This window comes from Lissotriton vulgaris, chromosome 3_1 (assembly GCF_964263255.1).
Source record: "Lissotriton vulgaris chromosome 3_1, aLisVul1.2, whole genome shotgun sequence".
Lineage (NCBI taxonomy): Eukaryota > Metazoa > Chordata > Amphibia > Caudata > Salamandridae > Lissotriton > Lissotriton vulgaris.
In genome coordinates this window covers 1,122,409,836-1,122,424,563 of record NC_141689.1, presented here as the reverse complement: position 1 = coordinate 1,122,424,563, position 14,728 = coordinate 1,122,409,836, and the positions used below count along the sequence as shown (strand labels likewise).

Here is a 14,728-nt window from a genome sequence, read left to right as displayed (position 1 = left end):
CCGAACCAGCCCCAGGTTAATATGACTGGTAGCAGCCATTTACATTGTACGGCAATCTAACTTTTATGGGACTCCTTGAACTTGCACAGGTATTGCTCTCTGCGTTACTGTAGGCACTTGTGTTATTTGTTTTATTTAAACCACAATAAGCCATACCAACTTTAGGGCATCTTTGGGAAAATATAGCACTGTATTAACTTAGTAGAAATGACCGTTGATTATTGTAAGGTAAAAAAATTATAAGGCAAATCTCCTTTTACCAGGATTTGATTGAGGTGGGTACGGTATAAGTGTTTCTTTAGAACCTATTCACTTAATGCTATGCAGGGTTCTATTTACACACTTTAGTAGTGCATTATTTTTTTGTAGAGGCTGATTTCTAATGTAAACATATGTCCACTGTTTTGTTTTATTAACTTGGTTTGGATAACTGTACTTGGAGTTTTCTGCTAAGTGTGTAGAACTTTCATAGTTGAAAGTTGGGCTTAGGTGGTCAGAAGTGGGTGTTCCTCGGGGAGTATTAGAGCAACCAGTTACAGGAAATCAATGCAAATCAGTGGATAACCTACTGAGAAATAACTCTGCGGATGTTCACAAACATTTGTTATGCTTTCCCCTCACCTCTAGACCTAAATCTGAATATTTGAATTCTAAGTGGTGTAACGTGTGGGGAGGAAGTGCACCAATATTCACAGCATCTGTGAAGGAAGTCAGTGAAAGCAATTTTTACATTTTGTAAAATGTTGTGTAGTTGTTCAGAGGTGGAGACTGCACTCCCAAGATTAAAAAAAAAAAACAGGCAAACATCAGAAATGAATATAAATAAGTGGGATTATGATTTGTATGTTCTATAAGGGAAGTTGTCCGTAAGACTGTAGATTTTGTGAGCGTGGGAAGCGTTTGTAAATGAATGCAATGCATCAATAGATTTCAAACTCTTTTTGTGAGATGGGTTACTGTGTTTTGTCTTTAAAGACCAACAGATAAATTGACTTGGCAGTTAGTAACCCCAACATGATCTTATTTTCTAGTCATCGGAGCCCATTCGAACGTTGGACCTGACGGAATGCTCAGCAGTGCAGTTTGATTACTCGCAGGATAGAGTCAACTGTTTTTGGTAAGTACTTCTCTGTAGGCGTCTCCAGAAGAGATGTTCGCACATCCTTCCACATGCTGGTACGGTGCCCTCCCAACCGAGGTTCCTATTCCATGTTTTAACATACCAGAAAACATCTGTTGTAGATGTTCCATTGTCAAGACCAAGATGGCTTTAGCACAGAGACCAGAAGCATCTTGGTTATGAAGCTCACAGCAATACAGCTCACCTTATGCTGGTAGGTTTTCTTGTGTAAAATGCTAATGCCACAACTTCTTGTTAGATCATGTAATTTGTCTAGCCAGGGGATAACCTGGGCTGCCTAGTTCTTTATTATCCCTAACACTTCAGTCTTACACCAGTACCTAATACGTTCCTCTACCATAAAGTGCATGTGACTTCCCTGTAGTCCATCTACAAACAGTCCATGAATGTTTTTGAATGCCTCAACCATGAACTTGTTGGTATCAAAGGATAAAAAAATTTGACCTCAATGTATGGTTACAACGAATTGATTTTCTGCCGTTAACAATGTCTCCCTAGCCTACACACCCTGATTCATGTATGAGGTATATTCTTGTTATCCCTTACATTCGAGGCAATGCATTTCTATGGCCAAGTCTATGAACTGTGGGTGATGCTCAGGTAACCTAATGGTAGTTTGATGTTTGTATCTACATTATTAGTCAATACAGTACCTTGTTATGTAACTCTGTCTGCAGTGGTCAGCAAACCAGTCTTAAACTGGTACAGGGGATGCAGACAGTCGTGTGAGGGGAATACACACACTCAACAAAGAGGCAAGTCTGATTAAGGATTCTCAAGTGTGTTTTTAAACTCCAGCTGCTGCTGGCTGATTGTTTCTCCATAGGGTCTTTGGGGTATTAAAGCGGAATTCATTTTAAGTAATTTAATATTTCAAGTCGGGTTTATGTGATTTATTGTCTGCACCGAGTATCGTTGGGTGGGGTGTCTCTGCTGCATAATTATGTCACACAATTATTACAAGAGTAACGGAGGAAAAAATATTTTTAAATCTTGGAGTTACAATAAATAACCTTGCATATAGACCAAAAGATCATATTATAAAGCAGTACTTCTAAGACTCCCTTAATGAAGCACCCCAGGTTACGAATTCAAATTATTCTCATCTTTTGGTTCATCTTTTACACTTCAGAATAGAGCCAATTACTCGTATAGAGAAAACCAATGTTGTCTGTCAACGTTGGGTCAGATCAGGATTCATTTCTTTCAGTCGTCACTGAATATGCTGATGCCGATATAGGTTCGCAGCAGATGGGCAATATGATAAGTGAAAATTGTGCCACCATGGACAACAATGGTGTAGCTTCCAGAAGGGCAGCAGGTGTAGGTGCACCTAAGCCCAGTGGCCTGAGAGGCCCTCTAACCCCTGATTAGAGGAGCATTTACATTGCCTGCACTGTGTGAAAATGAAGAAACAGCCACATACTGGCTTACTGAGGAAGCCAAGAGGCAGGCACCAGAATGCATGTCCCAAGTTCAAAATAGTTAAATTAGGAACAAAAAAGAAAGTTTGGGAGTAAGATATTCTCCCTGTGTTATACACAAAAACATATAGATGACTATTTTTTGGAACTGTAATTTAATTTTTCAGTTTTAACATGCTTAACAAATATTACTGCGTTAAGAATGTTATTTTGAAACATTATTAATGAATCTTATAATTCTGTAATGTTGTTTGACATCGGGACAGTATTGTGCAGATCCACAAATCACTTTAAACTAATGTTCTAAAACTGATAACACTCAGCAAAGTGACACTAGAAGTTACATATTTCTGCTTCAGATCCTTATAATTATCAGCACCTTTCAAGTCACTTGAACTGGTATTATATGTCATTGGTAGCTGCAGAATTTCTTCCCGATTCTTTTGAATTAGTATTTACTTTTGTATCCTGTCTATAACGAGTAGTGTTTGCGCCCAATTGATCTAAACTGAATTTTTAAAGGGGAAGCTCACTTTCAGAATGTGTACAAGTCTATTAATTGCGTAATCGGGAAAATGTTTAATTTCAAATGAACATGATTATTATTGTTGCACTGTCATTCTTGTGGTGCAATGTGTACCATTACCAATGTTATAACATTTGTATATCATTTTCATAAAGTTAAGGTGCTGCTTTCAATCTTGAGTTCAAACTCAACTTCTAGACAAGAATAGTACCAATAATATGTTGTTAGACTGGGACATCCAAACCCTGGTTCATCTGGGCCTTTCTTCTGTATCTTGTGTTAACAGTTTAGTATTTCCACTTCGGACGTATTACATGTGTGCAAAAACAGGAGCAGAGGCAGACGAGTGGATTAAAATTTTACGATGGAAAATGGTAAGTTCAGTAATAATTATTATTTGTACAAAGAAAATCTAATTTTTTTTAGTGAGGAAAATCTTTTCCCCAATTCGCACAGAAGCAGGGACGTTTCTTGCCATTTCCCTTGCTAAATATCATTAATTACATTTTCCCTTTTTGATGTATAAACTGAGCACGATTGGAATGGGCCAGGTTATTGCAAATATCAGTAAATATCCCTAAAGTTACAACTTTGAGGATGCTCCCAGCATTTACAATAGTCACTGGCCTAACCCTAGTTCCTACTAGTAACGAACACTGAATATAATAGAAAATTATGCATATATTAGTAATGTTTTCTCCTATATAACGGGAAAATTGTGCTTACAAAATTTCAGCAAATCTTGACTCTGTGAATTAGATCTGTCAACAGCAAATACAGACTCCATTTTGTTAACCAAATTTCAGCTAAGCGCACTGAGGGCCTGATTCACAAAGGTAAAAGTACACTTTTGTGAAAGTTTCCGACTTTTTTGCAATTCACAAAGCAATTTTATGAGGAGTATCTTTACGACTGCGTATCATTTTATCTTGTGAGTCTCCGCCACAAGTGCGGATAGTTGTAAAGATACCTGTTATGTTCTTCCATGGGTGACACAGCCTGCAAGTGGTAAAGGTAAGTGGAGCTTTAATAAATACACCTCATCGTACAGCGAACTCTGACCAACTGTCTCTCCTGACAGTTCATCCATTCCATCCCTGACCACAACACATTCCACACCTTAAGATTCTATTCTGTACTGTCTCAATGCTACTCTTAAAACTCCTTTGTGAATTGCAGAAAATCATAAACTTACACTTAAACTTACTTACTTTAGCTCTGTGAATCAGGTCCTAAATGGTTTGCCAATCAGACTCACAATGATAACATTTATCAATCACTTTACTGAAGGAGGAGTATGCATTAGTAGCACGTTTCCTGGAATTCCTGAGCTGGAACATTTGCACTTTTTCCACTCACAAAGTTGATCCGTATTTCCCTGGCGAAATTAGGATTGGAAAACTGCCAGGTTAGTACAATAACTTTGCACAAATTGTTATACCAATCCGTGCACAGACAAGTTTTATACCTAAATTGGGATTAATAGCCTGATTGCAATTGGGGCAAAAAAGGTAATGTTACTTTGGACATGGAATGAATTACATGCGAAGAAACTAATGAAGCTCAGTAGCCCCATAATTCGAATAGAATTTTTTTTCGTTCATTAGAAAGTCATATAAGTGATCATTATTTTCATAACCTATTCCTTTAACATACAAGTTATTCAATGTACGTTCATTTAAATTGCAAAGTTAACCTAATGAGTCTCACACATGCAGGATAATGAATTTGGTCATGATTGTGAGTGCTGAGTGGGAGTTTAGATTCTCCTTCACACAAACAAAATTTGGTTTAAATGGGTTGTAGGATTGTTTGTAGGACAGTGCCTTCCTAAAACCTGCTCAATGTATAAAAGCATTGGAATCCTCTCCAAGCACATGAGAATATTCAGTAGTAAACCAATAGGATTTAAATCCAATCATAAGGGCCTGAGGTACAAACAGAAAGGATGCATACAGTGGATACTATTTGATCTCCAACCTTTTGTCACCTGCATGTAATCTTGTGATGGACCTGTGTAATAATATGCTGCACTACAAAATTCCCACCCAAGGATGGGGGTGGTGGTCCTAAAAATACCTGCTTAATGAATAATAATTTGGCAGGTCACAGTTTGCCCCTTGTGATTGACTGTGAATAGGATGGATGCTTCTTCCAAACCTCCAGATTCCATTACAGGGACAGCTGCTACTTTAAAAATAAGTTTCCTGTTGAGGAATACATTGGGTTGAGCAGGCAAGTCAACATCTGCTTGCTCAACCCGAGGCTGTCAACACTATGCCTATAAGAGGAAGATGCCCCCCATAGATGGCGTCTCTTTTTTGGAAGTCAGATACTCTGTGGTCGATAACTGGTCAATAGTTTCCAGCTGCAACTGCAGTTGCGATCACCACTGATACATACCTTGGCACCTCACAAACAGGAGAGGGATACCTCTAGAATGCCACCTCCTACTTGTGATTCAGAAAGGGCCACAAAAGCAATTCTGAGTCAGAGAGGTCATTCTGACTCACAAAACGGCTTTTGTACATTACACAACTGTATTTTCAATCAATCAATCAGGAATTTGTATAGCGCGCTACTCACCCGGAGGGTCTCAAGGCGCTTGGGGGGGAGGGGTCTGCTACTGCTCGAACAGCCAGGTCTTGAGTTGCTTCCTGAAGGAGAGGTGGTCTTGGGTACGACGGAGGTGGGTGGGGAGGGAGTTCCAAGTCTTGGCTGCCAGGTAGAAGGATCTTCCTCCCATGGTGGCTCTTCGAATGTGTGGAACGGCGGCTAGGGCGTGGCTGGTCGATCGTAGCTGGCGGGTGGGAGTGTAGAATGTCAGGCAGTTGTTGAGGTACCTGGGGCCCAGGTCGTGGAGAGCCTTGTGCACGTGGGTGAGGAGTCGGAACGTGATTCTCTTGCTGACGGGGAGCCAGTGCAGGTCTCTCAGGTGTCCGGAGATGTGGCTGTCGGGGGATGTCCAGGATGCGTCGTGCGGAGGCGTTCTGGATGCGTTGTAGTCTTTTCTGCAGTTTGGCTGTGTTTCCGGTATAGAGGGTGTTTCGGTAGTCCAGTCGGCTGGTGACGAGAGCCTGGGTGACAGTCTTCCTGGTTTCGGTGGGGATCCATCGGAAGATCTTTCGGAGCATACGTAGGATGTTGAAACACGATGATGAGACGGCGTTGACTTGTCTGGTCATCGAGAGGCAGGAGTCCAGGATGAAGCCCAGGTTGCGTGCGTGGTCCGTTGGTTTGGGTGCGCTGCCCAGGGCATGGGGCCACCAGGGGTCGTCCCAGGCAGAGGGTGATGATCCAAGGATGAGGACTTCCGTCTTGTCCGAGTTCAGTTTCAGGCGGCTGTTCATCATCCACTCGGCTACGTCTTTCATCCCTTCATGAAGGTTGGTTCTGGCGGCGGCTGGGTCGTTGGTGAGGGAGAGGATCAGCTGGGTGTCGTCGTAGGAGATGATATTGAGGTTGTGTTGGCGTGCGATGGCTGCGAGGGGGCTCATGTAGACGTTTAAGAGGGTGGGGCTGAGTGATGATCCTTGTGGTACGCCGCAGATGACTTCGGTGGCCTCGGATCTGAAGGGGGGAGGCGGACTCTCTGGGTTCTTCCGGCGAGGAACGAGATGATCTACTCCAGTGCCCTGTCTTGGATTCCGATGTTGCTGAGGCGTTGAACTAGGGTGCGGTGGCAGACAGTATCGAACGCTGCGGAGAGGTCCAGGAGGATGAGAGCCGCTGTTTCCCCATTGTCGAGCAGGGCTCGGATGTCATCAGTGGCTGCGATGAGGGCGGTCTCGGTGCTGTGGTTGGCTCGGAAGCCAGACTGCGAGTGGTCGAGGGATCCGTTCGTCTCGAGGAAGGCGGCAAGCTGACTGTTGACGGTCTTCTCGATGACTTTGGCAGGAAACGGAGGAGCGAGATGGGCGGTAGTTCTTGAGTTCGGTGGGGTCTGCTGATGGTTTCTTCAGGAGGGCGCTGTGATTTTGTGAATCATGGGCTTTGTTCTACCACAAGAAACCAATGTACATCTGGAATCAGAGTTGTATGTATTTCTTGTCAAATTTACTGTAATACATAACATTAAGGGGCCAATTACAATGTTGGGTGGACTTGCGTCCGCCCAACACCATCTCGGTGTGAGAACCGGCCGACCATTGGTCGGCGGTTAGCACCCCCTATTAAGATGCGACCGCACATGGTGCGATCGCAAACTACCATTTCTCTATGGGAACTTGTGCTGCGGGCGGAAACCCTTTCGAAGTACGCACAAGCTGATTCCGAAATTCCTTGCAAATTCTATTTCTACAAGGCTGTGTGGTAAGAATTCACTTTAAGACTTCAACAAGCACACCTTATCTTGATTGGAGAGCTCATGGTTGTTTATTGCATGAGTGTATTTACAAAGGGGAAAATGTTCATATTACTAGTCTTTGTACAAGGTTGAGGTTTCTCATGGTTACAAGTTGAGGTTTGTCATGGGAATGTGGAAGAAAACTTCGCAAGGTGCTCATACCCATTACACAGCTTTCAATGGTTCACCACAAAAAAAGAACAGATGTCATTTGTCTCTCAACTGCTTTTCATTTCAAGCAAACCTGACCTGGATGAGGGTAGCGGCTCAGCCTAGCAAAATGACCTTCCATCTAGGTTATTTAAAGATTACCATTCCTGCTCTTGGCAAGTCAAACTTCCAGTATGAAATAATCCACACTAGTGCTTAATTTGAGCTGGCGGCAGTGGCACTTCATTCTCAACACAGGCACTTATGACAGTCTGCCATATGGTGGCACTGTTTGTCTAATTTACAGATGAGCACAACAACAGTAGTCTAATACAATATCCATTAAAAATTACTGCTACATGCTTGCCAAGCTAGCTTTTACTATAGCTTTGGGTGTCTGGAATATTCATAATTTTTACACTTGTAGTAGTGTGATGGTTAGTAGCTGTGTTGGTAGTCTCATTGGCAATTATGTTGGGAGCAAGGGGTGGTGCAAGCTGCAGGGGCCTCCTGGCGAGGGCCCTAACACTTACTTTTTTTTTTAAATTAAGAACTGGTCTACACACTGCTAAGTGTGGCTCTTGAATTGGTTCACAAAGCCAGTTATGTAGTGTTAGTCTTTCCCACAGAAATGAGGGTGTCCTAGTTGGTCCTATTTTAGCATTTCTACATATATGTTTCTGAGATACAAGAGTTTAATTTATTGCATGAGTTTTCCTCCTTCTACCAGATTTAACCACTAAATGGCCGTTCAGCAGTAATGCACGTGGCATCAATGTATTACCCTTTTTAGGTCTCGCGACCGATCGATGTGCGCAAGCGCATCGAGCGGAGCGAGAATTCAAGTGGCGAAAACATCGTCAAACCAAAGGGCTTTCAGCCCCGCGGTTTTCATGCAGTTCACGTGGACCACGTGATTAAACATGCAGGCGCATTCAGGGCCAGCCCAGCACATCAAAGGGCTTCTCCTCCCCTAATTATTCATGGCTGGCCGCAGGCCGGCCGTACTTTCAGTTTCCCGAAACGGCTTCTCCTCACCTAATTAGGGGAGGAGAAGCCCTTTGATGTGCTTCACACCAATGCGCCTCAGTCATTCCTAAGTCAGTACTCTGCCTCTGCCCAAGACCTGCCTTCTAACACTTTGAGCCTTGCAGGCAGGCCGTGGCAAATTGCTGCTTGTTTGTATTTGCTTCGGCTGCCATTCTTTATCTTCTTGGCTTAGCGCGGTGTCCACGTCCCTGTGTCTGCTTCATGGTGTATGTGTTTTATTTATTTATTTCATTTGTTGCCACAACTCTTAGCGGGATGGCATAAGTCCTCAGACTCCACGATCTGCTCATGTGACATGGTTGCTCCACAAGACGCTTTACACATTACACTCATCTGCCTGAAGTGGGAGAGCATATGTCATAAGTACATATGTCCTCTTCTTTTGCCTCTGAGTTTTAAACAAGCAAAGCTGGTCCTTCTGTACTTGCAGTTTCACTTCTAATGTGTGTTATTTATCATGATTTTTAGCTGAGGTGTATCACGCTCGTTCAGGAGTTTGATCTTTTCATACTGTGAAATGTTTTCTAAGTTGTTTTTGATTGTCTTACCGCTGGAGGTCTCCCTGTGCTACATTTAGCCTCTGACACATGCAACGCCACTCACACATGCAACGCCACTCACACATGCAACGCCACTCACACATGCAACGCCACTCACACATGCAACGCCACTCACACATGCAACGCCACTCACACATGCAACGCCACTCACACATGCAACGCCACTCACACATGCAACGCCACTCACACATGCAACGCCACTCACACATGCAACGCCACTCACACATGCAACGCCACTCACACAACCATGCAACGCCACTCACTCAACCATGCAACGCCACTCACTCAACCATGCAACGCCACTCACACAGGCAACGCCACTCACACAGGCAACGCCACTCACACATGCAACGCCAGAATATGAAAAGCACAAATATATCAGTAGTGTGGTTGAAACAAATGGTTTAATACGACCAAAACAAATCAATGCACTAGGTGATGACATTTCCACACATTATCATCTGTGTGCTTTGTTTTATCAGCATAACTATATGTATATGCAAATGTAAAGGTCATTTCAAATAAAGATGTGTTGTCTATGTATACTTCACTTTACCCCAGTGCACTCCACTGCGCTCTACTCTGCTCCACTCCAGACTGTGCTACTCCACTCTGCATCACTGCACTCCACTCTGCATCACTGCACTCCACTCTGCACCACTCAACTTAACTAAATTCCTCTTTACTCTATGCCAATGCACCCTACCCACATACTCTACTATGCTCCACTGCACACTTCCCCACTTCACTCTATGCCAATCTACTCTAAACCACTTTAATCTACAATGCATCTCTGCACTGTACAACACTCTACTCTGTCACTGCACTCTACACCACTTTACCCTACTCTGAAACAATCTACTCTTCACCCTTCCACTCTGCCACTCCACTCTACTGCAATCTACCCTGAGCCACTCCACTCCACTCTACGTCACTCTTCTCTGCTACACTCTACGCCACTGCAGTCTACACCACTTTACTCAAACCCAATACACTATACACCATTGCACTCTACACCAATCAATCCTGCTCCGCTGCACTGTACTCCACTATACTCTGCAACACTCTATGCCACTGCACTCTACAACACTCTAAGCTACACCATTTCACTCTACATCACTTTACTCTGCACCATTCTATGCCACTGCACTACACCACTGCACTCTACACCATTGCACTCTTATGCTCTACTCCGCAACACTGCACTCTCTGCCACAGAAGTTTGCCATTCTGCTGTGTGCCACTGCACTCTACTCTGCACCACTCTACTTCTCTCTGCACCAAAGCACTGTACACCACTATACTCTATGGCCCTACACTTTGGTCCAATCCACTCTATGCCACTCTAATCTACTGTGCACTACTACAAACTGACATTGTACTATATGCCACTTTACTCTGCACCACTCTCAATGCACTCTACCATCTACCACTGCACTTTTCACCTCTGTGCACCACTCGACTATCCATGCACTCTACCCCACTCTACTATGCACAACTGCACTCTTCACCACTATACTCTGCACCACTCTATGCCAATGCACTCTACGTCAATCTACACTATGCCACTTTAGTTTATGCCACTGCACTCTACCCTCTGCACCACTCACCTCTATGCCACTGTATTGCACTCTACACCACTATTATTATACACCAATCTACTGCCCCTGCACTCTGTCATTCTACACTCTACTCTGCACCACTCCACTCTACGCCGCCTCACTGTATTCTGAAATCTACTTTACGTCACTGCACTCTATGCTAATGGGCTCTACACCACTTTTCTCAAAGCCAGTGCACTCTGCGCCAACCTACTCTGCACCACTATACTTTACGCCACTTAACTCTAATATACTCTACAACACTCAACTCTATGCCAGTCCACTCCCCCATACGCCAATCAATGATGCTCTACTCCATTAAACTCCACTCCACACTATGACACTCTACACCACTCCACTTTACAACACTCTACTCCACTTGGGCACTACTCCACTCTGATGCTCTATGCAACTCCCTCTATGCCACTCAATGTCACTATACTCCACTCTCTTCTTTGACACACTTCTTCACTCCACTCTACTCCACTATTTGCCACTCCACTCCGACACACTATGCCACTCAACTCAACTCTACAACACTCTACTCAGCCATTCCACTCTCCTACACTACTCCACTCTCACTACACTCGACAACAATCTACTCTGCTCTACATCACTCTACTCTACAACACTCTACTCCACTTTGTGCAACACCCTCTATGCCTCTCCACTCTACATCACTTCATGACACTCTACAACACTCTGCTCCTCTCTGGCACTCTTCTCAACTCTACTCCACTCTATGCCCTTTAACTCTGACACTCCACTCCCTCCTCAACACTCTACATTACTCCACTCTGTGCCAATCCATGACTCCAGTCAACTCTGTGCCATGCCACTCCACGACACTCCTTAACACTCCACTCTTCTCCACTTTGACACTCCACTCTCCTTTACCCCACTAACTTTTAGCCATGCTGAACAGCAGCGATGTTGGTGTACAATATGGCTAAAACATATTGGGAAAGCCAATAGCTCTTGTATAGGAGTGGCTTATTGGCTGTGCCAATGTTTTCTTAACTAAGCCACAGCAATGTAGAAATCTGGCGACCAGGCCTGTCTTGTGCCACTTTTCCACTTTACCTTCTCTGTGATGGCTCAATGACACTGGAGACTCGGTATAGGGGGGTGGAGCAATATTCCTTCTGTAAAGACTTGTCAATGCTTCTGTTCATTCTGAAGCCTTCAAAGAAATCCTGATGCAGGTTGGAAATGAATACCAGACATTTCAAAACTAATGCAGCCGTAATAGGAGGATTGAAGGACATTGCAATCTCCAGAAGATGCCAACATTCTGAGCAGGCAAGGACAAGGGTTATATAGGTTGGTGCCTAGAAGAGTACTCTACTATTGTGGCCCATGAAGGTACACAAAAGCCAGTGTCTACTATGCACTGCATCAGATTTATAAAGCCGAAAATAAAAGGGTAGGGTTAAGCGATGATGTGCCAGTTGAATACACAGAAAATGAAAAGAGGCTATTTGCAAAACTAACTTACCTCCCTTTTAGCACGGCTCATATGTGTGCTTAAGACGTTTAAACCTGACCGTTGCCCTGACATCTCTTCAAGACAGTTGGCCCCACATTTACTAAGGTTGGTGCTCACGCAACACAATTTAGACCTGAGCAAAAGCCTTTAAAATGGCACGTAAAGAGATCTTTTGTGTTGTTTCGTACAAAACTTAAGTAAATGTTGACTTTGTACTAGATAATGTTACTTTGAGAATTCCAAAGTTAGCCTCTTGGTTGATTTTTAGTTTATTCATGGGGGAAGTATATTGGTGAAGCTAAATCAACCTTTGCAGTTCTGAAAAGTAAGACCATATAGTATCAGACTACACTGTTTTGGCTCCCTGTAGGTCTAGAGAAAAATAATGTTCTGCCTTGCAACATTAAGACAATGATGCCCAACAAGCGGTACAAAAATATTCCAAGCAGTTCAGTGTTGTACTCCGCATAAAACCCTCTTGCATTTAATCACAGATCGGCACTTGTTGTGCTGTACCCTAGAACAGTTTATTGGGAAACATACTAGTCCCGATCAAAAACTCGATTAAAATAGCACATTCCCTTTATGCCTAACTAAAGTGGCAGGCCATCCACCGAGTCTCCGTTGAGGCAACTGAAATCACCAGTAAATCATGTCCCTTTTGCTTGTTGCCTGTAAAACCCACTCATCTTTGCCATTATAAAGTTGATATCCTCTGCAATGAAAAGCAGCGGAACACCGTGCATAGGATTGGAGTGGCCGAGGAAACTATTGTAGATGTTGTACGCAAAACTGGGGATTTCTTTCTTTTCTTCTAACTCTTACTCCTTGAACAATTGAATCTGTCAAAATATCCTCTTTAAAGTAACTCGGTAATAAGGATTTAAAAAAGTTACACAAATAACAATGGTGCTATGACTTTAAGTTTTTTTTTAAAAATAGAAATTACTTTTTAAAGATGAGGTTTTTTTGTTACCGATGCTTTGCCTCACTTTTTACGACAGGGACCCCTGTAATTTCCAGTCCATCTCCCCCATATATCTGTATTACTCCTTGTTAACATGGCTACTCTTTTTGCGCAAAGTGGAAACATTCCCATGAGGTCTGCTGGGTTAGCTTGTAAAGGAGGGGACAGCTTCTCACCCTAGCCTGAGGCCCCTCTGGACGGTAAAGAGTTCTACCTCCAGTCACAACGTTTGGCCAGCCTTCTTACCCATTAAGCCCCCGGAGTGTGTTCATCAGCTTCTCTGTGTGTAGTATGACTTTAATCTACACAATGTGCCCGTAACCCTTACTCCAAAGACGGCTGGGAACCGGGCCTAATCTGGGCATGGTGCCCACTTGTGCCACCAGCCCATGACCCAGAGCTCTTTGTCAAGTGGGCTCTAGGGAACAAGGCATAGATTTTCGGCATGCCTTGTTCCCATTATTTGTCTGCTTCACATAACAGACAAGCTAACTATAAAATTGCTGAAGTGATTACCTAAAATAATGTTTTTTAAAACATAGCGCTGTGTGACTCGTGTGTGTATGCTAAATTTAGTTACCAATCTATCATAAACATATTTTTTGTAACCTTTGCTTCGTGAACTATGCTGAAGTTAAAATGGAGATCACACTTATTGTACCCCTTTCAGAACATTGCCCTCTTACCCTCAAACAATGTGCATGATATATTCTAGGACAGACCTAAAGATAAAGACTTATTTTTTAGAAAATTGTATCTAGATTTTAGAAAAGAGGCCAAATTTATTAGCGAAACAACTTTGCTTTTCATATGAACTAGCTAAGTTTAATTAACAATGTCAGCAATAGTGTTTCTGTAGTTATGGTTAGACCAGGAGTTTATGGCCAAAACACTTTGAGCTACCAAAAAGCTAGCCCTCTTTCAGAAACGTGAACACAAATTTCACAACAAAGTTATTTCTCCACCTATGAACTTTCAAAATGAAATGGCTATAGGAACGGGACATAGCTGCCAAGGTTTCAGAATCATATTCAAAATAAACAATTGATGGACGCAATGCTGGACAATGAAAACATTCACCTCCAGTCACAAGGATCTGGGTTAAATCCATCATTCTATTGCTCACCACACCACACCAGTTTGGACCCAGCCATATGCAAATCAGTCTTGACCCTGTTCCTTGTGTTAACAGTCCAGCCCGAACTGCCAAACCAGGTCCTCCCTGGACCGGAAACGAGCATCCTGGGATGCCCCTCTGATACTGCGCTGCTTTAAATGCTGCCCCCAATAGTCGCGGTCAATCCCTGCTTCTCCCTCACAGTGCGCAGGTGAATAATGCATTTTAATTCGGTAATGCGGACCACAACATTAAAATGCATTAGTCTAATGCCTGATGATTGGTAATTGGCAGGGCTGGGGAAAGAGGTGAATTGGGTCGGTTGCGTGTCTCAAAAGTTAAAGTAGGTTTCTCAATA

General features: G+C 43.2%; 1 protein-coding gene across 1 annotated transcript in view; it reads left to right on the top strand.

Moving 5' to 3' along the window:
• Nucleotides 1-14,728, top strand: part of DAPP1 (dual adaptor of phosphotyrosine and 3-phosphoinositides 1) — a 176,145-nt gene that overhangs the window by 147,633 nt on the left and 13,784 nt on the right. Inside the window, exons 7-8 of the mRNA XM_086961596.1 lie at nt 1,032-1,117; nt 3,378-3,465. Of these exons, the coding sequence (XP_086817722.1) occupies nt 1,032-1,117; nt 3,378-3,465 (174 nt within the window). The remainder of the gene's footprint in view (nt 1-1,031; nt 1,118-3,377; nt 3,466-14,728) is intronic.